The 23,764-nt window shown below is 37.4% G+C and overlaps 2 protein-coding genes across 6 annotated transcripts; one reads left to right on the top strand and one right to left on the bottom strand.

The window, feature by feature from the left end:
• Nucleotides 1-84: 84 nt before the first annotated feature.
• Nucleotides 85-21,282, top strand: CEBPZOS (CEBPZ opposite strand). 5 transcript variants are annotated; one of them, XR_007190752.2, is made up of 7 exons: nt 85-137; nt 2,839-2,954; nt 4,208-4,252; nt 4,842-4,926; nt 15,508-15,649; nt 17,690-17,764; nt 20,691-21,282. XR_007190752.2 is itself a non-coding variant. In XM_057309374.1 (5 exons), the coding sequence occupies exons 2-4, from the start codon at nt 2,840-2,842 to the stop codon at nt 4,922-4,924; spliced, it is 243 nt and encodes an 80-aa protein (XP_057165357.1). In that variant the 5' UTR covers nt 85-137; nt 2,839; the 3' UTR covers nt 4,925-4,926; nt 15,508-21,282. The 5 variants fall into 5 exon arrangements, 2 of the variants coding, with proteins under 2 accessions (XP_057165357.1, XP_026334805.1); XR_007190753.2 differs by lacking the exon at nt 17,690-17,764; XR_008958322.1 differs by having other exon boundaries at nt 17,690-21,282.
• Nucleotides 4,775-23,764, bottom strand: CEBPZ (CCAAT enhancer binding protein zeta). The gene is made up of 16 exons (XM_026478983.4): nt 23,585-23,764; nt 19,855-21,356; nt 16,983-17,214; nt 16,252-16,432; nt 14,852-14,940; nt 12,199-12,252; nt 11,550-11,652; nt 11,384-11,452; nt 9,955-10,021; nt 8,502-8,602; nt 7,695-7,752; nt 7,209-7,402; nt 6,698-6,787; nt 6,243-6,304; nt 6,082-6,163; nt 4,775-5,097 (listed from the first exon to the last, which is right to left on the bottom strand). The coding sequence occupies exons 1-16, from the start codon at nt 23,738-23,740 to the stop codon at nt 4,958-4,960; spliced, it is 3,180 nt and encodes a 1,059-aa protein (XP_026334768.3). The 5' UTR covers nt 23,741-23,764; the 3' UTR covers nt 4,775-4,957.

Raw genomic sequence — 23,764 nt, 5'->3', positions numbered from 1 at the left:
CAGCCCTGAGTCACGATCTGCTCTCAGTAAGAAAAGCACAATAAAAAGTAATTACGGTGTGGGGCGGGGCCAACGCCAGGAGGGGCGGGGCTTTGCCAACCCTGGCGCACGCGCAGTCCTGTGAGTCAGCGCCTCAGGTAAGAGAGCGGTGGCGTTAGCTGGGTGTCTTGACTTGGGCTCTCCAGAGCGCGGAGTGGGGCAGGTTTTTGGGGGGCCTCCCTAAAGTTCTGGAGTCATAGGGAGGAAAGTTGGGTGTCATTATATCCTTTCAGCGGGAGAGCGCGGGACAGGCCCGAGTGTTTCCGGGTCGCTCGGCGACCTTGCCGCGGCGGAGCAGTGCGGCCTGCGCTGCCCGCGGAGTTGTTTGCGAGCCGGGCGGGGGTGTCCGGGGAGCCCGGGCAGGCGGGAGAGCGCGGGGGGCCGCCGGCGTGGCCTGGAGACTCCGGGGCGGGGAGCCGCGAGGGCCTGAGGGTCGTGGGTAGCCAAACTGAGGCAGCTCTCGGAAGCCTCGCTGGCGCCTTGGTTCTGCACCGTGGGAACGTGGAAAAAGCGCTTTAGCTAATTAAACCCAGGGATGCTGAGAAACCTTGCTGTCTAGAGTGCGAGAGACGTTGCCGTTTGATAAATCGTTTTGCCTGCGATGCTGAGCCCCGTGGATTGCCAGTTGTAGTGCACAGATTGAGGCGTTTTAGGACGCAACATTGAACGTTTGTGTTGTTGTGCACCCTAATCAGCTTCTTAGCCCAGTGTGATGTGAACCCCATGGTACACAGCCCTGCTTTTCTTCGAGCCCATTCGAGGACTGCTTTACTTTACTTATTTACTTACTTACTGATTGATTGATTGATTGATTGTAAGCTCCACGCCCAATGCGGGGCTTGAACTCAGGACCCTGAGATCAAGAGTCCGTGGTTCCACCTACTGAGCTACCCACGTGCCTCGAGGACTGCTTTATTTTAATACCACCTAAATTCCATCCTTCTCCAAAATCTCGTCTAATCTTGTTCTTTCTCTGCCAGATAGTAACGCAACTTTGTAGTGGACAAGTATGCCTTTGGTGGCCTTTATCAGCTAGGCTTTTTCAGTCGTTGTAAACACCTTTCCTGAAGCTGAGGGACTTGTAATGTAAAATGTGTGTATATATGTGTGTGTGTGTGTATATATATATATATATATATATATATATATATATATATATATTAAAGGTAAATGTTGTAACAGTGTTATTTGTACTTTATGTTTTGAACCCTTAACCTCACCTTCTCCCAACAAAACAAAACCCAAATTTTCCTTGGATTCCTTATACTGTGGATATTGATGCAGGCAGGCTTTATTTTTAATTTAAAATTTTTTTCACCCATTGCACATTAAAAATTACCCTAAGAGAGGTCCCTGTACTGAGCATGACTTACTTTCTGTCAGGTAGAGTATTGTAAACAGCACAACAGTTCTCCCTTCCCACCAACTCACCTGCCTGTTGGTTATGTATAAGTTCTTCTTTAACTTCCTGCTTTTTTTTTTTTTTTAAGATAAGAATAATAAAGTTTTAATCTTTTAGTCCCCAGGGTGATCACATTATCAAAATGAGGGAATTTTGGAGGGAAGGGACACCTGGTAAAGAGATTAATTAGATAATCCTACAAAAATAGGGTATTTAATTACCCCACTCTCAGGTATTGTGAAAAGGAGTCGAGGGAATGGCATGAATGCATGGCCATGAGCAGAGAGCTGGGACTGTAGAGTATTATAGTTCTTATTGTCTCTGCACAGAGGGCAGAGAACAGTATGACACAGAACATACATTGGACAGTATCAAAATCCTGAGATTAAAAATGACTGGTTTCTCCTATTGTCGGGGTTATAGGGAAGCAGAGTAAGAACTTGCATTTACATTTCATACATTCAGTAAAAGTCATATATGCTATTTTTTAAAGATTATATAGCCCTTTCCCTTGTTTCGCTTTTACGTTGGAGGATAATGAAGACTCAAACCCTTTTCTTGATTAGCTTTTATTTTAGTTGAAGAGAATCAAGATCTAAAGTCTAGTTTGCCACTTACTGGGTGATGGTGGTCAGTTTTCCTCCTAATGTGGTCTTGGGGCCTCTTGTATAGAAGTCATTTGGAGCTGCTTGCAGATGGGCAGATTACTGGGATGCTAACCCTAGACTTGCTGCATCAGAATCTAGGGGAACTACAGGACTGGGGAAACTGCAGGTTGAGGCCCAGGAATATGCATTTTTAACAAGTCTTTTGGGTGATGTAATTAGTTTGAAACTACTGTTAGAATAGCAGCTGCCCAGGAAGAAGTTGATTTGTTGCTCAACTTTGTATAAAATGCTTGGGCTGTGGCACATAGTTCAATATATATTGTATTAATAAAGGAAAACCTCCGGCTATGAAACATCTACAGACACTTACACAGAATAACCTTACTTTTGTAGGGTACTTATAAAGAGCTTTCACGTATGGTGCCTGTTAGATCATGTCTTAATTCCTAGTTTAGCTTAAAAGAAATGATTTACCCTATCAATATTCTATATTCTTAGGCAATTAAAAATCTTAATTCCATAAATTGTTAGTTCTTTTTTACAGTGCTTTTTTGTTTCCTCTCCTTTTTGTGCTTTATCCAGTGGTGTCATTGGTTCATTGTGTGGCGTGGAGATTGAAAACTAGGAAAGTGGGACATACCAAATACAGATAGGCATACAGTAGTAACTTCAGGGTTTTATCCCTAAATCATTCAGACTGTGGGAATGAATTGGAGTTGTTTTTGTGGAAATGGTATAGTTTGTGTATGGTCATTCAGGTTGACATGTATTTGTTATTGTTGAATTTAGGATGGTCCGCACCATGGAACCAGTGGCAAAGAAGATCTTTAAAGGAGTTTTAGTAGTTGAACTCTTGGGTGTTTTTGGAGCATATTTTTTGTTTAACAAGATGAACACAAGCCAAGGTAATCCTAATTCAGAAGTTAATGCATTGAGGTACTAAACAGCATTTTTAGAGAAACTGCTTCTTCAATGTATTAGGCATTTTGGGTTGCTGGAGGGGAGGGAGGTGGGGGGATGGGATGGCTAGGTGATGGACATTGGGGAGGGTATGTGTTGTGGTGAGCGCTATGTATTGTGTAAGACTGATGAATCACAGACCTGTAGCCCTGAAACAAATACGTTATATGTTAATAATAATAATTTATATGGCATTTTTATGGACACAAGAAGAAACTTGGTGTTAATTATTGTGGACTTAATGACTCTTCTCCCTAAATAATGTTATTTGTTTGTAGACTAGGGAAAATGTTTCACATTTCTATGGATTTTAGTAGTCTGGGTCATAGAGCAAGTGTCTGGTCTGGCTTAATTTGGGAACACAGGTGAAGAAGTTTGGCCTGCTGCTATACCTTATTGTTTGGTAGACTGAGAAGTGGTGGCAGAGCTGAGTTGTCAAGTAACCAGTTTCAAAGGCTATCAGAGTTCCTCCTCTGTTCTCAATAACTAGGTACTTAAAACGTTTCCCATGCCACTGGCTGTCCCCTGAAAGTACTGCGACACATTCTGGAGGGAAATTTTATATTTGAACCCTCAACTTTTAAAATGAGGAAGGGCTGCTTTCTCTTTCCCTAGAGCAGGTACTAGTAGTCCTGGGGGTGGTGGCCATCTTTGAAACTTGTCATTTGTCCTCTTAAGGTATTTCACTGGAACACTGTGCTCCAGGATGCACACAGTCACTTCTGAAGTGTAAGAGTATAAAAGAAAACATCTGAACAGTATATAAAAGCAAATTCAAGTTTTTAATTCCGTGACAAGATAAAATGGAATCCATAAAACTATTGTGTTTACAGATCCCATTTTACCTTGCTATGGAATTAGAAATTAAGACGCTACCCGGTTTTTGAAGTTGATCTCAAACTTCATAATTACATAAGGGAGTTACACATTAACACTGAAAACTTACTTTTCTAAATAAATTACATCATATATACAGGCCAAATTTGAAAAACTCCAAAATAACGCTGGGGAACAACATGCAAGGCAACTTATACCGTGCGCAGGAGAGAGTTCCTAATTACCAGAAGGACCATAACACATTTCTCATCTATAGGATTCCTATCTCATAGACCCTAAAGCTAGCACTAAATTATGTATTTTGTTTTAATACAATGAATTTCCAGTCATGTCTAATTTTAAGACTTCTTTTTTCCATCAGATTTCAGGCAAACAATGAGCAAGAAATTTCCCTTCATCTTGGAAGGTATGTTTTTCCTTAAGACTATAAAACAGCCTTTTCAGGTAGCCTTTAAATGAAGTAATTTCTTTAGGACCAATTAAGGGTTAAAGGACTTTTTATTTTGTAATGTCAATTTCCAAGACAAATTACTGTTTATCCCTATTTTAGCTCTTTCTGAGGACACAGGGTGGCAAAAATTCTCTTTTGGAGATGAGTAGCTACCAGTGGTTAAAAACATTGGAATGAAACGTATCTGAGGTGGTGGTGACAAACCACAGCCTTAAAACTTCAGCGTGACCTCTGGTTTGCTAATTTCTTGGAGTTGTTTCTTTCTCTGTCCAGTAGCGGTAATAATGCCCACCTTATGAACTGCAAGGATTAAACAAGATGACATTGTGTAATCAGCACAATAATCTGTATAAAGTAATGCTTGATAAATAGTGCTCATTACAGTGATTAGTACAGACGCTAGAGGGCTTGTACATGAAACATGTATCCTACTGTCTTTTTCATTTTACCATGTAGAAATAAGGAAAAGAGGCTTGATTTCTCTCAACATAGTTTAATTTTAACACTTTTACATGATTTTATAAATGACTATATTTATTTATAGTTTATTACAAATCCATTGAACAGTCTGGGATGTACGGAGTCAGAGAGCAAGATCAAGAAAAATGGTTGAATAGCAAAAATTAGGAGTAAGTACAATTTATAATTTATTCAAAAAACTCATTTTCTTTGCTTTTTAATTTTTTGAGTGGTTTTTGGCCTCCTCTTTTTGAAATTTTTCTTTTTCTTGATGATACTTTTCACATCTCTGTTGTGTAGCCAGTCATCGCGTTCAGCCTCCCATCTAAGCTGTTTGAGACCTTTGAGGGGGAGAAGAAAGATGAGCACACCACACTGCAGACTGCTGGCCCCACAGAGTAAAACAGGAACTTCTGGTCTGCCATGGCTTACAGTCATTTCCCAGCCACTGTCCAAACCCCCTGCTTTTGTTTGTTGCTTTCCTTTGGCATTTATTGTTAAAGACTACTGTTTAACAAATAAAAGATGAGGAGAGGAAAGGAACAAATGCTCTAAAGATTTTATTTCCCCTGAACACTTTCATTGGCAAAAGAACAGAAGCCAGTAACTATCAATATCAGAATTAAAATGTCTATAAAGTACTTACAAAGTTACTTAGCAAACTCACATTACATAAAAACAGCCTGCCTTCCTAAAAAAACCTGAAGTTAAGTGTTTAAAGTAACTAGTCTTTATTGCTGTAGTCTAAAATGCTTTTTTAATCCTACATGCTCCCTAAACAGAGATGAAAAAGCCATTCCTTCCAGGCTATAAAGAACCATTTTGGGGCGCCTGGGTGGCACAGCGGTTGAGCGTCTGCCTTCGGCTCAGGGCGTGATCCCGGCGATCTGGGATCGAGCCCCACATCGGGCTCTTCTGCTGTGAGCCTGCTTCTTCCTCTCCCATTCCCCCTGCTTGTGTTCCCTCTCTCGCTGGCTGTCTCTATCTCTGTCGAATAAATAAATAAAATCTTCAAAAAAAAAAAAAAACCATTTTATTCATCCTTACTAAAAATGGTCCTTCAAAAAATATTTACATCTTCAGAAGTTCTAAGATAAGGCCATTTGAAAACCTCCATAAAAAATTCAAGTTACTTGGGGCGCCTGGGTGGCTCAGTCGGTTAAGTGTCTGGACTCTTGATTTCAGCTTAGGTCATGATCTCAAGGTTGTGGGATGGAGCCCTGTGCCTGTTCTGTTGGAGATTCTCTCTCCCTCTGTGCCACTCCCCCCTCTCCACCTCCAAATAAATAAATAAACCTTAAAAAAAACCAATTCGGGTTACTTACTTGCATTATCTTTGTTAGCCATGGCATTCATGCCAATGTTATCAAACTTGGATCCCATATTTTCATCCAATAGGTGGCCAAACTTAAACAGAGATACATTTATTAGAAAACTCAAAACAATGTGGAATAGCTAACTTCTTAAAGTAGTATATTAGTCTCACCTCCTCAGCAGATACAAATAGGTTGGAGTCATTGAAATTTCCTTTCTTTTTTTTTCTTGGTCCTAAAAAAAAGTACAAGCCTAGATTATTAAACTGTAAATCCAATGATTCTGGAAAAATACACATCTTTTTTTAAAATTTTAATCGAAGTATTGTTGACACACAAAGTTATATTAGTTTCAGGTGTACAACAGTGATTCAACAATCTTTCAACATGGTTTTGTTATAAAAAGGTTGTATTTGGGTTAAAATACAGAATTACAGTTATCTTCAAGCACCGTTAAGTAGCTCGCATTTAAAGACAAATATAATTTATTTAAGAGTTAGTATCCTAATAAAATTGTTGAGATGACAATAAAAGCAAAACCAAAATTATACTAACCAATTTAGAAAATTTCCCAAAATGATAATGAGTAGTGACTTTTACACAGCCACTGCTTAAGACATTTTCTTACCTTGAAATGATCCAGCAAAGTCAAAATCATTTGCACCTTTTCTCTTGCTTCTCTTTGTCCTGATTTTAGAGCTGACTTCATCATCAAGTTCTATTCCCCCCAAACAAAAACAAAACAAAAACAAAAACATGCTATTAAGTAATTTAAAAACAACAGAACTGCTATAGGGCTAAGATAAATGATGAATATTTTGATTAACTTTAAGAAATAATTCCTATTCTAACAGCAACAAAAAAAGGGTAATTTAATAGCTCAACAGGTATTGTGCAGAGCGCCTAACTGCTGATTAAAAAAAAAAAAAGCTCAAAACTCAACTGAAATTTCAGTTCCAAATAAGAGGGGGAAAAGGTCCTATTTAAATTTCTAGCCAAACTGATTATTAATTTGAATACAAGGTAATATTTAAAAAATGCTTCAACAGGAAAACTAGCCTATACTGAGGAAGAAAGGAAAAATACAGTTTTTTGCCTTGAATTTTAAAAATGCTTACTTGGGGAAAAAAAATGCTTACTTGGAATGCCCTCACTTTCATCATCCAACACATCCATGAATGTTCCTCCATCTTCATCAATTTCAGTAAATTCTTCATTCATACTTCCTAAGGAAACTTCATCGTCATCCAAGTTATCGAGGCCATCATCACTGCCTTCTGAATCTTCATCTTCTGGGTCTTCCTTAGAACCTTTTTTTTTCTTTTTCATGTTGCTGAAGAAAAACAACAACGTGTAGGAGAGAACATTGTTTTCTAAAGTGCTTTTTGGTGACTAGCAGGGTACTAGGCTATTAACAAAGTTACAGACAGCCTAGAACCTCTATTTAATATACTAACATGCATTATAAAGGTCTAGAATGAAAGTACTATATCCATTTCCCAAGCTTATTTCAATAAATTTCTCCTACACATCACAGAGTCCTGTATTCTGTTCTGAGGAAATCAATTTGAGAAATGCTGAGAAAATTCTTTTTTAAAAAACAAGATTGAAGAAAACTATTTTACCCAGCAAAATCAAGGTCATCCTTTCCAGAGGTGAAACAATTATCATCTTCAAATGTGTCTGTCAGAGAACAAAATACAAATTGTCAGATATAGCAAGGAATAACAAAGTTGCCAAGTCTTCTACCTGAACGAATTAACAGTCATTCTGCTATTTATGAGAAGCACGCACCAAAATGATATAAATCTGACTACTGCTGGTGTGTTTTATTAATCTACATAAGCCTGTGAATATACCGACCTTAATTAAATCCCCAAACTAAAATGGATTCCAGTTAATTTTTACGGCAAGAGGGTAAATATCAAAATGATATTTAGCAACTGCAATCCTTTTAAGTGCTTATTTTTAGTAGATATAATACAATGTACAAAAAAAGCAAACTCAATGTAAGCTTTTCTAATTTCCCATTTTTTGTTTCAGTCTAAATATAGATTAAAATTTTTGTAGCTCTGTTGATCACAAAGATGAAACAGGAGGCTACTGCTACCAATAGTGCAAGGAAGTCAGGAACAGTAAAAACGGTTTCTCTTCGGTAAGAGATCAGGATGAGTATATGCCTTAAGAATGAATATACGCCACATAAATACAAATTTATTTTTCCCACAAACTGTCCACGCACAATCCTAAGTCTTTCTGGAGCAAGTGTGGGTGAACTGCCATATGCCATCAAAGTATTTCTTACTACTCCATTGTCATTTGCATGGTATTCTTTTCTAAAACTAAGATTCCTACCACTAATATTCCATGGTTCTATAAGTCAACAGAAATAGATTATTTTACAGATTAAACAGTCAATAAAAACAAATTACCAATCATCTTTTCAAACTCTTCATCATCCACATCTTCTATACTTTCTTCATCTGCATTCCGTTTTTGTTTCTCTTTAACAATAGCAACTTTCTTATAATACCTGAAAAAATGCATGTTATATATTTGAAAATTTTACTTTATTTTTTTAAGATTTTATTTAGAGAGATAGCATGCATGTGTGCACATGAGGTGGGGGGCAGAGGGAGAGGGAAAGAGAATCTCCAGCAGACTCCTTGCTGAGCATGCAGCCTGACGCAGGGCTCAGTCTCACAACCTGGAGTTCATGACTTGAGCAGAAACCAAGAGTCAGACACTCACAATTGACTAAGCCATCCAGGCGCCCCTATTTGATAATTGTATTAAAGGGTCCATTTTGCTATAATCAGAGCACCTATGACCAGTGACACAAGTGTAAAAACTGTTAACTCAGCTGGATAAAAATGACTAAAATTTGTATTTATCATAAACAAAAGTTTTGAATTTAAACAGCAACTTCTGAACGCAAAGTATAATAAATTTCAAAGATTTAGGATTTAGTTTTTCATAAAAACAGCTGAACTCATCTTAATTAAATGACTTGGTAAAAGGTTGTTTTAGTGTCAACACTAATGTGTTAGAAATAAAACAAAAATGTGGCTCTAGACAACATCTAATCACAGTATTTAATCAGACCCATTCTAATACTAGGGGAGAGTGAAACTTAGCATTCTGCAGATGGGATCATACCCTCAAAATTCTTCACACAAAATATTTTAAAAAATCAAATGAAACAATTAACCAATCAGAAAACAATAAAAATACTAGTAAGTTTAGACTTCTCTATTTAACAACACAGTGAATTTTGCTAATTGGGCTTAGTCGTATTTTGGACAAATTACTCATGAGTTGCTTATCATTATGTTAGACCGATAACAGATTTAAAGCCTATAAGACAATTACTATATTAAAAAAAATAAGAGATTAAAGATTAGGTTTTACAAAGAGTCATAAAATAAAATTTAAGCTACATTATTAAAAATATCCACAAATTTACTTGTTTTAAGTTTCACTTAGATATTTTAAGATTAGCAAACTGAATGATTTATAAATTCCTTTTGCAAAAAAATAAGCTGACATACTTTTTTTAAGAGATTTTATTTGAGAGAGCGAGAGAACAAGCGAGCACAAGCAAGCACAAGGGGGGGGAGGAGCAAAAGGAGGAGGAGGAGCAGACTCCCCACTGAGCAGGGAGCCCAATGTGGGGCTCAATCCCAGGACCCTGAGATTATGACTGAGCCGAAGGCAGCCCCTTAATCAACTGAGCCACCCAGGCATCCCAACTACATACCTTTAGATTTTTTCAAGAGAGACCTATGTTAATGAAGCATTTTATGGAATCTAAAAATTTCATCTTTTTTCCTAAAAATTTAAATATTAATAGTTCCCCTAGAAAGACTGCATTAAGTATATTACCTGTAGAAAAATAGTTCATCCACTGGTATTTGGCTTTCTTCTTTTGCAAGGAACTCCTTACTGTTCACTAGGAAAACAGATTAAGAAAAAACTTTTATTAAAATAATCCTCATTATGTTATTCAAGCTCATAAGACTATATACAGCATACCTACAATTCTGAAGTCTCAAAATGTAAGGAAAGTGGACAGAAGGGATCTTCTAGTGCAAAGGACAGTCTCTGGAAAAGTCTGAGTGCAGGAGACCAAACATTTGAAACTGCTGGCTACAATGACATATGTAGCCATCAGTGAATGCATCACTGTGGAAGAACGTTGTTTTCATTGTCCTCCAGCTGCATCCAGGACCCCAATTTTAAGTGAAATAAAATTAAAGAGTTCTCTTAATATCACTTTAAACTTATCATCTTGGGAAAAAAGACAGTAACTCCTGCCATTCTGAACAGGAAGTGAAGGTAAACAGAATTATCCACAATTTTACTTAATACTGATGAAAATTAAGGAACAAGAACAAGGAATTATAAGAATATTAGTTTTCTCTCTTCACAATCAAAATTTCTAACTCATCTTGCTTAAAATTGGATTTGGCTTCTAAATTTTAACTCTATTAACTTTGGGTGAGTCCATTTACATATCTGGACCTCTGTGAAATAAATCAGTTGGAAATTAAATGATTAATAAAGTACAAATTAACCCTAGTCTCTGAATGAAAATAATATAAAGAAATGTTTGCTCTGAATACAGAAACAGAATCAAATCCACAAGATGGGTACTCAGTACCCATAAAAAGTTATCACCTAATTTAAAATGATGCTCTGTGACAAAACTAGTTGTGGGTTTTCTGCTGAACCCACATTAAAGAACTTAAGATGGTCTTTAATTATAGCGGTGTCTGAACGGCTCAGTTGGTTGAGCATCCCACTGTTGGTTTTGGCTCAGGTTGTGATCTCAGGATTGTGGGATCAAGCCCTGCCTCAGGCTCTGTGCTCAGCAGGGAATCTGAGATTCTCTCTCCCTCTGCCCCTTCCCCTGCTAACACTCTCCCTCTCAAAAAAAAAAAAAAAAAAAAAGATGGTCTTTAACTCTAAAAGATAGTTGTATATGGGGGGGGTCACCAATAAAGCTATCGATGATATAAAAATGGCAAAATGTTGGTAATTGTTGAAGCTGGGTGATATTTACAGGGAAGTTCATTATACTATCTGAGTATTTACTTTGGATATGTTTGAAATTTTCTGTAATAAAGTTTAAAAAAATAAAAGGCCTAGTCAGGCACAGTAAACTTAAAAATGCATACACATTTTTGGGAACAAAAGATGGATAATATCTCTGCTTAGGTTTATTCTCGTAAAATGGAGCAAAGAATAACATAGTTTATGTTACTGACTTGTGCTTTCTTGTCAGTTTCAACCATCTAGGCTTTATACTTACCAGCAAAACTACGAATATCCTTCATAAAATGTTTTCTTTTTGGCTGCATCACAACGCTTTCTGTGTTTTCTGGAATGTAAAAATCAAGACAGTGTAATATAAAACCTAGTTTTATGCTTATTTATTAAATGTCAAGTGAAAACCAAATACTTAAATAGAAGCATACCTTTGCCTTTATGTGGCTTTGGATTTCGGTATACAAATCGATCTAAGAATCTCATTAATGTGAAATCCTGGAGTGGGTCCCCTGAATACTGAATATAACTTCCCTGAAAGGTGGAGGGGGTGGGAAGATTAAGAAAAAAAAGGAAAAACACCATCTACTACAATGCATCAAAGGCACATATATGCCATAAATGACATCTCATCCCTCTTTACTTGAAGAATTAAACAGTCATACATATACATACATATTTTATGATACACTGTTGATTTTATGGATAGGTAAACAATATGAATACTGTAGGTCATCTATTAACCAGGAACCAAACACTGATGTGGCCAACACAGCAAATGGGAAAGGGCAGTCTTCAGGAGAAAAGCCAGAATGTAATAAATAACTCTTGCAGTTTTCTAATATCCTATATTTCTATTCACCACACAGTGGGAAGAATTACCTGCTGTACTGTATTAAACAAGTCATTGGTCCTTGACAATGGCAGAAAATGTTTATGAAAACAAGTCATTGGTCCTTGACAATGGCAGAAAATGTTTATGATTCTGTGTGGTGTTTAGAAAACACTGTATGACCAATTATTGGTTATCTAAAACTAGACTATTTTTTCTTATTTCTTGACTTTAAATATTAGACTTACCTGAAGGATAGTCTTTGCAAAAAGGGCCACAGAGGGATGAAAATGCTCAGATAGCTTTAAAAAAAAAAAAAAGGAAAGTCAACTCTTACTACAGTTGTAAACCCAAAGAACTGAAACTTAAGCCAATACATTAGAGAAGAGTGAGTCTCAAAATTTTGGTCTCAGGAGTGTTTTATACATTTAAAAGTCAAGCACTTCAAGAGCTTCCTTAGTTTAAGTGGGATACATCTATTTACCTTATTAGAAATTATAACAGAAATTTTCTTTTAAATTTTTATTTATTTCTCTCTACATCAACCGTGGGGCTTAAACTCATGACTCCATGGGCAAGAGTCGCATGCTCTTATGAGTGAGCCAGTGAGGTGCCCACAATAGGAAATTTTGAAACAATTATTTATAGTCCATTTAAAATAACAATGAGTCTATTATATGTTAATATAAATATTTTATGAAAAATGAGGTTTTTAGAACAAATAAGCATTAGCAAAAAGAGTAGGATTATTTCAGTTTTATAAATCTATTTAATGTCTGGCTTAATAGAAGACGGTGGATTCTCATATGTGCTTCTGTATTCCATGTTATTTTGTAGTTGGAAGTATATGAAGACAATCTTGCCTCACACAGATATATATAGTTGGAAACAGGAGGGTTAACTGATAACCTTTCACATAATTATGGATTTTCTTCTTTGATACTACACCCAAACTGAGATTAGTTGCAATATGGAATCTGAAACCCTATCAATCAGCTTTTGGTACTTGCTACTTAAAATTAATTGGTCTACTTTGAATAGATCTTTTAATTAAAACCATGCCTTTGTAACACTGAGCATTTAGTCATTTGGAAAATACTGATTAAGTAAATTATGCAGTTCTTCCACAGGTTGGTTACATTATCACAAAAATCACATCATTACTATCACCACCGATTTTTTTTTTTTTTAAAGATTTATTTATTTGACAGAGAGAGACAGCAAGAGAAGGAACACAAGCAAGGGGAGCTGGAAAGAGAAGTGGGATGCCGGGATCGTGACCTGGGCTGAAGGCAGACACTTAACGACTGAGCCACCCAGGCGCCCCTAACCACTGATTTTATCAGAAAAGTTTTTACATATTGAGAAAGTGTCCAGTTCAAGGTAGTGGTTACAAGATTTCCAAACTTTTACTTTGGTTAAAAGCTTGAATTTTATCATTGACAACAAATATTGTCAGCTGTTTTGCTTGAAATAACAGATTCACTTCATTCACTTTCAAGAAAATGTCTCCCAAATGCCCAAATCTGAATAACCAGTCTGTCAACCAGTCTTTTATGAACAAAGCCGCTGAGTTTACAACAAACTACACAGGTACTTTTCCCAAGACACAAGACAACCTCATTCTTAGGTGTGCAGCAGAAGTATGTTATGGATTCTTGCTGTATCTGCACATAAACTATGAAAAAGACATGTACTTTAGGGTCAAGATAATCACTAATTTTTTCTATTTCATCATTCTTTTTTTTTTTTTTTTAAAGATTTTATTTATTTATTTGACAGAGAGAGAGACAGCCAGCGAGAGAGGGAACACAAGCAGGGGGAGTGGGAGAGGAAGAAGCAGGCTCCTAGCGGAGAAGCCTGATGTGGGGCTTGATCCCATAATGCCGGGATCACGCCCTGAGCTGAAGGCAGACGCCCAACGACTGCACCACCCAGGCGCCCCCTGTTTCATCATTCTTATGTGATACTAGCTTTTTTTTTTTCCCTGAAGGTACACGGCAGTGAAGAATATAATGGCTACTGTCCTTATCTGCGCTGAGGCACTAGCAGTTTTAGCCATCATTTCTTTTCTTTTTTTTTTTAAAGATTTTATTTATTCATTTGACAGAGAGACAGCTAGCGAGACAGGGAACACAAGCAGGGGGAGTGGGAGAGGAAGAAGCAGAGGAGGAGCCTGATGTGGGGCTTGATCCCAGGACTCCGGGATCACACCCTGAGCTGAAGGCAGACGCTTAAACGACTGAGCCACCCAGGCGCCCCTTAGCTATCATTTCTTTAATACCATCACTGCCACTGTCCACAGAGTGACAAAGGCAATAATGTGCCTTGGTATCACTATGAAAGTAGCTGTGACTTTGCAGACTCACTGAAAAGGTGTCAAGGGCCCACAGGAGTCTGTGTGGTAAGACACTTGCTTTTCCAAAGATACCACGGAAAGTTTATTGGAAATATGGGTTCCTCTAATGCATTTAAAAAGTAACTTTATTTGCAAACAGTTCTATCATCACAAAACTTCTCAAGGAGATCTAATGCATAAAGGAAAATCAACCCATTTTAAAGAGCCATCATATGCAATAATTTACCTACAAAAAGCAAAATTTATTTATAGCCATGTATAACATCCTTATTTTGCATCCACATTATTTAAGATTTGCTACATGTAAATGTAGGAATGTATAAATGTGTAAATTTAATGTTTATCAAAGACTACAGAAATATGGGTTATAAAGCATTACAGCTGGGTGCCATGCTTCAAATTGCTCCCTTATGCCAATTAACTAGTGTCTAAACTAAACTATATTGATCATTTATAAGCAAAATGGAAACTTCAAGGTGTTAAATCCATGAGGGCATATATAAAGCATCAATGAATTAAAAGACAATTTAACATTACTTTACCTTTTTGAGTTCCCAAAGACTTGTATTTTCAGCTCCACAGAATAAAGGGTTTCTACTGAATGGATCATATGTCTTTAACTGTTTGCCACCTGAGAACAAACAAAAATACTATATTTCAAATGCTTTATTCCTAGCCCAAGAGTTCACTAAAACCACCATCACTAATGTTGTCACCAGTAACTATAATATATACAGGTATATGTAAGGAACTATAATTTTCAACATTCTTAGTTAGCCAGGCATCCTACCTAGATTAAACATTCCAAGCCCCAACAAGAATTAGATATGGTACGCAGGGTAGTATTTGCTACTGAATAAACCAGGCAGCAAAAGATGCCCAAATCTGGATCAATTAGGTTATAAGGCTTAAAATGTCAACTAGCCTGAAGATTTTAAATAGGTCTAAATTCTTCTGGAACTTTAAGTGCACTGAATATTTCTTATTAAATTACGTCCAGGAATAATTCTCACTTGGAACAAGTTTTATGTTATTTTCAAAGAACTTCCAGAACACATTACAACAAACTGTCTACTTCACAATACACATGTTCATCATCCTTCTACAGGATTATTCTCAGTTTAGCCTTCAGGGAAATTGATGGATTCTTTTAAACACTTTCCTGGTTGCTAGCATACTTCTCTTTTATACTTCATAGGCAAACTGAAGTTTGGGGAGATGAAAAAGTTGACCAAGAGTTCCACAACAAGTTTGAAGAAATGGACTGGCACATTTTTTGATCCCCAAGGTTTAGTGTGCTCTTCTTTATAGCTCAAATGAAGAGGCTGCATTTCGAAAAGGTATCTGCTTTAATTTCTAAGATCAAAATTACTTTAAAACGTGTTACTATCTGTAGTATTATTAATAAGTAGACAAGTGATTCACTATGTTAAAAATTTACTTCTAAGTTCCTGAATATATCTGGCTATAAAAGTTCTACTTAAAAAAAAAATACGGAGGACTTCTAAAATGGTATAGTGTTAATTTCTATTAAGATCAAAGGGGGGGGGGCGCCTGGGTGGCACAGCGGTTAAGCGTCTGCCTTCGGCTCAGGGCGTGATCCCGGCATTATGGGATCGAGCCCCACATCAGGCTCCTCTGCTATGAGCCTGCTTCTTCCTCTCCCACTCCCCCTGCTTGTGTTCCCTCTCTCGCTGGCTGTCTCTATCCTGTCGAATAAATAAATAAAATCTTTAAAAAAAAAAAAAAGATCAAAGGGGGGACACCTGGCTGGCTCAGTCAGTAGAGCATGCAACTTTTGATCTTGCGGTTGTGAGTTCAAGCCCCACGCTGGGTGCAGATTACTTAAAAAAAATTAAATCTTAAAAAAAGAAAGATCAAAGGAGAATCCAATTCCTGTTTAAAAGTTCAAGAGAACAATTCAAAGATTTAAGAAGCTCACCTTTCAAATTATCAAAGTGCACCCAAGAAGCAGACTCTGATTTTTTTGTTTCCATAGCACTGTCAGACACATTTTCTTCTGTCTCAGCTGTTTTTACGGTATCTGTTTCTTTATCTGCATTGGTGAATTTTTCTATGTCTTCATCGTCTCCTATGTCAATAAAATTCTCTTCATCAGACTCCTAAAACAAATGGTTTAATAAATCTGCATTAATCAACTGGAAGTCTGTATTCAGTTATGAAGACCCACTTATTGCTATAATGGTGAAACATGAAAATTCCATCAATCAAATTTATAGGCACTGTATTCTTTTTTAAAATGTAAGAGAATTAAGTTCTGAGCCACAATTCCCTGAGACTGGGATTTTTTACATGAAAACATTCAGCCCTCAAATTTCTGATATGTTATAAATAACCTTATGAAGTAGGGGCTACTATGTCCATTTCACAACTGAGAAAACAGGTTTAAGAGATCCACTAGCTCCCTAACTGTAATTACGTCATACAATTACGGGTTAGTGTAGTACAGTTTACTATGAGTGAAGGGGTCAAGCAACATGCCCACCTAGTAGAACTGTACACCTGGGACTAAAATTCAGGTCTGTCCAACTCCAGGACTCACACATGTTCACGCTCCAGAGAACTAAGTAAGTTACTGTCATTGAAGCAAAGAAGAAAAATACCAATATATTTCAGAACCCACTCGATTTAAAAAGCAGTTGTAAGATATACCGGATGATCATCTAGTTGACTTCTTAAACCTGGTTTTGCTTTAAGGATCTCAGACACAAGGTATAAAGCTCCACATATGAATGGTGGCATCTGTTCGCAAGTAACTTGGAGTAACCTCTTCACAAAAGCCTTCACCCTGCGCAACACGATGTCAGCTTTCAGAGATTTGTAGATAAGATTAAGAAACATGGCTTGCTTAGAGCACATCATCAATCCTGGATCCAACATCTTCCTATAAAACAAAAACAAGATCAAATGTTTATTCATAAAATTTCTCTACAACCAGTAGTAGAGGCAACTGCTAACCTCGCTTAGTTAGAGATAATCTTCCTGTTTATTTTAGATCAAGAGACCTAAGATGTAAAATGGAAGTCAATGACCAAAACAAAGAATGATGATCTTGGGGGAAGGTGGGAATATCATAGGAGAGACATTTTTTTGTGGTTTCTTGCCTCTTTTCCAAGGGGTTTTCCATTCTTTAGGATGACAGCATAATTTTTATACAGATATAGAACCTCACACGAAAGGCTAACCCAAAACCAAGTAATGAAAACTGACCTATGAAAGCAGTGGATTAGACCAGAGTTATTACCCTTGTACCACTACCCCCTACTTGGGGGACCAGACGCGTCCACATGATTCTAATGAACACACATGTAGAGTAGAAAATTGAACATGATAACTTTAAACTTTTCTCCTTATCCTAGCTGCTGAATCCTAGAGGTGCTCCAGCTGCTCTTGCCGTCCAGACATTAGGATATGCAGAATTCACACAATCCTCAGTATGTGCTCATGTGCAGTGTTACTTCTTATTCTAAGCACTTCTGTGAACTTTTTTCCATTAATACTAGAAATGGGAATATCTGACCCTGTGAAGCATTTTCATATTGCTCCGCATACCCACTTTCCCCCATTCGTTAGTTCTTTAATTCTGGTGATACTGAGATATCCTATATTATTCAATATTTGATATTCAATTTTGTCTTCACATTTAAAATTTTCAACATTTTCATCCATTTTGCAACTCATTTTTAAAACACTTGAGAATTTAGATACGTGTATCCCCGCCATTTGACAGAGAACACGTTCTTGAAGTTTTTGATAAAACATATTTTTGTAAACCAAATCCTGTTTCCCTTATCTTTCAAATAACATTAGGGAAATTTTGTTTAAATGACTCTTAAGAAAACCAAAAGAAATACTGTAAGAAGGCTTAGAAAGTCCTTTGAGTAAATCCATCTGTGAGAGCTCTTAGCAAGCAGTAATTTAAAGAATATAAGAATGTACTCCTCACTTAGACTGTTGTGTTAAATACTGAGATATTAAGTGGATATTAGAAAAGTATGTTTATGATAGATTCCAAACATTGTCCAAAAAGTTCTTATGACCATCAAAAGTAACAAAAAACCCCTAAGATCCCGAAACCTCTACATTTTCAGCCCTGGAACTCTAGAGCCAAGCTAAAGAAGTACTTACTACTTAAAACAATTATACTCTTAAGAGTTATGGAAAGGATTCTGTGATTTTCTTTAGTGTACCTGTGCAATCAGTACCATGAAACATTATGAACTCCCAAAGCATGAAGACCTGGATTTGCCACCTAACTTGACCTTGGCTTTTTTTGCATAAATTACAGTACCTCACAGACTGGAGAAATGTTAAGAGGAGTAAACTTAAGGAATTCATCTGAGTAGTATTAGTAACAACAGCAGCCAACACCTGCCGAGCACTTACTGTGCATGAGGCACTGCTAAACACTTAACACATACTAAGATTACATGGGTTAACATACACATGAACTCGGTGAAGTCCCAGTTTTGTCACTTTTTAGCTATGTAACCTTGGGAAGTTTTATAATTGTAACAATAACCCTACAGGATAGGTGCACTCCTCTTCATTTTATAGACAAGCTGGGCCACAGTAAAATGGCATCCATTGTGTTTACTAATAGGATTTTAAAGAGGATTAAGTAATTTGTCCAGAGTTACACAGCAAACTAATGGCTGGGACTCAAATCCAGGCACTGTGGCTTAAGTTCAAGATATTAATCAGTACATTCTATTTCTCACAAGATATATGTTATGTAAAATTATTAAAATGAATTAGAAAGGAATATATAGCTTGTTGGTATACTTAAAGAATTCCAAAGTGTTTACACACTACTCAAAATATCATCCCTCAATAGGTGTGTGTCAGGACAACTACAAAATTCAGTGAACAAAATTTTAATCCCAATAATTTAAAAAATTCCAAAAATGCAACCCTAACCCTCCCTAACAGACTTTCTTGTTTACAGTCTGTCTTCCTCAATATGAATGTAAACACCTCTAGGGGTGGGAATTTCGTTCCGTGCTCTATCCAGAGCACCTAGAAGTGTCCAGCATATAGATGGCACCTAAAAAACTGCTGTTGAATGAATTACTAAATGGCTGTGTGAAGGACAGGGGGAAGAAATATAGGACTGAGGATGTGAGTGAGGGGGAAGGGAGTGAAGGAAACTTCAATTATATCTGCAGTTCTAATTTTTTAATATTTTAAAGACTTAAAACAGTATAGCAGAAGGTTAAAGTTGAAATATTAGGTGGTAGGATATGGATGCTTTTTTGGGGAAGGGTATTTTTCTGTATTTTAACAAGTTCTCAAAACCAAAAAATAATGTATGCAAAACATGTAACATAATTTTCCAACAGGAAAGCAAAGGTTAGTGACTTATTCAAAGTTGGTGATTAGCAAATGCTGAGGTGGGGCCTAAAATCCAGTTTTCTAAGTTTCTTGCCCCACAGAGTGGCAAAGTAGATGCTGTGTATTAAATCACATTATTATTAAATCACGTTATTCCTCACATTCACCTATTGAAACGGTATGTACTTACCTATACAATGCTGCATAGTATCGATCTGATATCGTCTGCTGAGAGTTCATTACTTGGAAAAGCAACATTAAAGCCTGTATACTGGTATTAAAATTCACAACATGCAACACTTTAAAAAGCGTGTCCACCTGCTCCCTCACTTTGTCATCACCGGTCTGGGCGTAAGGGTATGCCCTATTTACTCCTGTTAAAAGGGCACTAAGCATTTTTGATTCAATATCTTTTTTCTTGATACAAGTCCGAAAAAAACAAAAATACAGAGTAATTAACTTATTAGCTAATTCACTTTCTTCATGGGAAAGGACCATTTGATTTAAAAAGCAAATTGCATAATATTGCGCTTTGGAGCTGATATTTGAGCGGAAGAGCAGCCTTTCTACTTCGCCACATACAACTCCTTTCATATTGGGATGTTTACAAAGCAATGTCTCTAACAGATGGGAGGCTTTTGTGGCTATTCTGTTCTGAGGATCTCCCAGTTTATTTACCACCTGCACAAGAAGAGCCTTTTCTTCTTCAGGTTTGTTACAAAGCAGCTCATGAGCTACAACAAGAGCTCGAGTTTTAGTGGCTACTAATGAATCATGACTTAAGGTTTCTAAGATCTGCACAAATTCAGCCACAAGGTGTTTCAACTGGTGTTCAAAATACCATAACATCAGCCTTCTATCTCTTGAGTCCTTGTTGCCACTGGACAACTGTTCTAGTTTGTTGAAGGGATGCTGGCTGAAAATCCGGAGTTTCCGACTGTCTGGCAAAAGGTCTGTAATGAGTAACTCTTTGAAAGTATCCAAAGCCATGAGGCACTGCTGTTTGCTACCCTTCTTTTTAACAAGGTTCACGAGAGTTTCTACAAACTGGAGTGTGTGAACAGCATCATCCTGAATAAGAAGAATCATGGCTGCCATCCTGTCACCTAGCGTCCCTGATGACACAATTGTCTTCATCCAGGTAGAAGAAGCTCCTTTTTCGTTGTTTGTCTTATTTTTGAATAAGTTGATTTCATGCTCATATAATTTCTGAGCCAAGATTTTGTACTTAGACACAACATCCTGAGGCTGGGGTTCCAAAGAATATTCATTGCTGTACTCCAGATCATACCATTTGCCTCCAGGCTTGAGTAACAATGTCTGTCTCTCAAAAAATTCAAAGATGTCCTGTTGTTTATCTTTCTTAACTTTTGGTGTGACACTGTTGTTCTCATAAGAATGTTGTTCTGGCTTCTTCTTATTTTTTACCTTAACGAGTGATGTCCTTTCACTTTCCGCTGCATTTTGCTTTTTATTATCTACTTTAGATACTTTTGCTTCTTTTTTGCTGGCATTTTCTTTTTTAGCTGGTTCATCTTCTTCTACTAAGAAAGCTTTTGCATACTTGGCCAAACTAAGATTTTGAATAAATGCTTCCAATTCACCTTGCTGAAGGTCATCGATTGCTCCTTTTTTGCCTCCATCTACCACTTCCTCATTTTCATCCAAAGTAGCCAGCATAAGGTAATCTTGCTGCAGTAAACAAAAGAAAGTTAAAAAATAAATTACAAATCCAAAGTTTAGAAAAACTTCAAAAGTTAATTTGAAATCTGTATCTTTAAAATCAATTAAATTCAATTATCATGGTATTGCCTGGGCTCCCACCCTACAACCAAGTAAATATTTGATGAATCAAAGATTTACATGTAGGGAAAAAAAAGTTATAATAGGAGATTGCACACCATAATTAAAGTAATTTCAGAGTAGAGAAAACCTTTCCAAATGACATAAAATGCAGGCCCTTAAAGGCAAAGATGGGTAAAACTGTCATTCTCTCACACAAAAAACATACAAAAGTCAAAAGACAAATAATAAATTGGACAAAAAAGGACTGGCAACTGACATCAGAGTAATTGGGCTTAATATTTAATGTAAAAGTTCCTACACATCAGGTCATCAGGTAAGGAAGTGATAACTGAAAGATCTGCAAAGGATATAAACAAATGGTTCATAAGGGGAAACTGGTTTTTTAAAAATGTGAAAAGATGCTCAACTTCACTGACATTAAGAAAAATCCAAATTAAAACCACCATGATGCATCCATTTTCTAATCTGTCAGGTGAGGAAGATAAAATTGTGACAGGTGGTGTTGGGGAGATGGTAGGAGGAAAAGGCACCTTCCTACATGGCTGATGGAAATGTAAATTAGCACAACCTCTATGGAGGGCAACTTACTACCTTCACATCAAAATACAAGACACGCGCTCTTTGATCCAGCAGTTCCATTTCTATCAATTTAGATTACATATATGTTCACAAACGTGGGAAAAGATCTATTTTCAAGATTATTTACTGAAGCATTACTTAAAATAGCAGAAGACTGATAACCTAAACATCCATGATAAATGGCTGGTTAGAAAGATTAAAACAATGATTTATGCAGGCATAAAACCAATGACACCACTTTATATAGTGATATGGAAGAATCTTTAAGACAGCAAGAAAAAATATACATAAAATATTATACAGTATCTTGTGTAAAAAATAACAAGTGTGCGTTTGTTTGGAAGATATAAAAGACATAAAAATACGTGCTTTGGCTAGTAATTGCACAGCTAAAGATAAAAGTGGGAAAGAGAACTTTTCACCAAGTACTACTCCTTTTTTAAACGGAATTTTTTTTTTTTTTAAGATTTTATTTATTTATGTGACAGAGAGACAGCCAGCGAGAGAGGGAACACAGCAGGGGAGAGGGAGAGGAAGAAGCAGGCTCCCAGCCTAGGTGCCAGATGTGGGACTCGATCCCGCTACGCCAGGATCACGCCCTGAGCCGAAGGCAGACGCTTAACGACTGCGCTACCCAGGCGCCCCAAAACGGAATTTTTTTGTAGCGCGTGAAATATTACCTATTCAAAAATTAGTACAACACAAGTACAGGGCAAACTGTATCTACCCCTGTAAACTGCATTTCTCCTGGCCCTACTTCTCTCCCCACCAATAGCCTCAAAACATGTGCTAAAAAAAGTAAGCCAAATTCCGTCTTGTACTTGCTCCAAACTCAGAGAAAGGCCTATATTCTGACCTCTCGGACCTCATTTCTTATTACTCTCCTTACCTCACTCTGCCTCAGCTACACTGACTTTGTTGCTCACAGGACAGCCTGGCTCACTCCTTTCTTTCCTACAGTTTTCTTCTCAAACATCTCAATGATGAGTTTCCCATCACCTCATTAAAACTGTTACGCCCTTCCCACTGATTATCTTGTTTTCTTCTTTTTCGTGGCACTACTCAGCATCTGACATACAATATTCAAAAGTTTGGTTACTGATTCTTTCCCTTAATTAGGATGTAAATTCCAAGAGAGCAGAGGGCTTTAGACCGTAAACATGTGCGTCTACTCAATGAGAACAGAAGTTAACATTCCAACAACACTGGAGTTCAGAACACTGATGCCACGACGTCAGGACCCAAAAAGGTCAGTCTTCACCGACCTGATGGAGTGCCAGTTATAGATCAGTGAAATGACAGGGTCACCTACATCCTACGAAAGGCCACACCGTAAAAACGTTCAATTCCAAAGGGCTCTTCGCTTATAAACAGCAGTGGGAAAAGAAGTGTGGGAAGCGCAGAGCGCATATTTCGAAGCTGGGATCTGAGTGCAAGACGCCCTCCCACGCTGCCGGTCGGGGGCGGCCAGGCCACTCGTGAGACCACTCCTCGCACTCTGTCCCGTTCCTTGTCCGCGAGTCAGAAGCCATTACCTTGGTGCCTCCAAGCCGTAATACTTCCTCCAGAGAGAACCCATTCTCGGCTTCATCGTTATCCTCCTCGTTGTCCTCGTCCGGATCTTCTACCGCCTCCTCTCCGCGCCAGGGCCGCTTGGCGTGGAACTCCAAAGGCTTCTTGGCGGCCGCCATTACCAGCAAAGCACGCGCAGAAGA

Source organism: Ursus arctos, unplaced genomic scaffold (genome assembly GCF_023065955.2).
Source record: "Ursus arctos isolate Adak ecotype North America unplaced genomic scaffold, UrsArc2.0 scaffold_8, whole genome shotgun sequence".
Taxonomy (NCBI): domain Eukaryota; kingdom Metazoa; phylum Chordata; class Mammalia; order Carnivora; family Ursidae; genus Ursus; species Ursus arctos.
The sequence above is the reverse complement of the archived record's forward strand: the minus strand, read 5'-3'. Positions and strand labels throughout refer to the sequence as shown.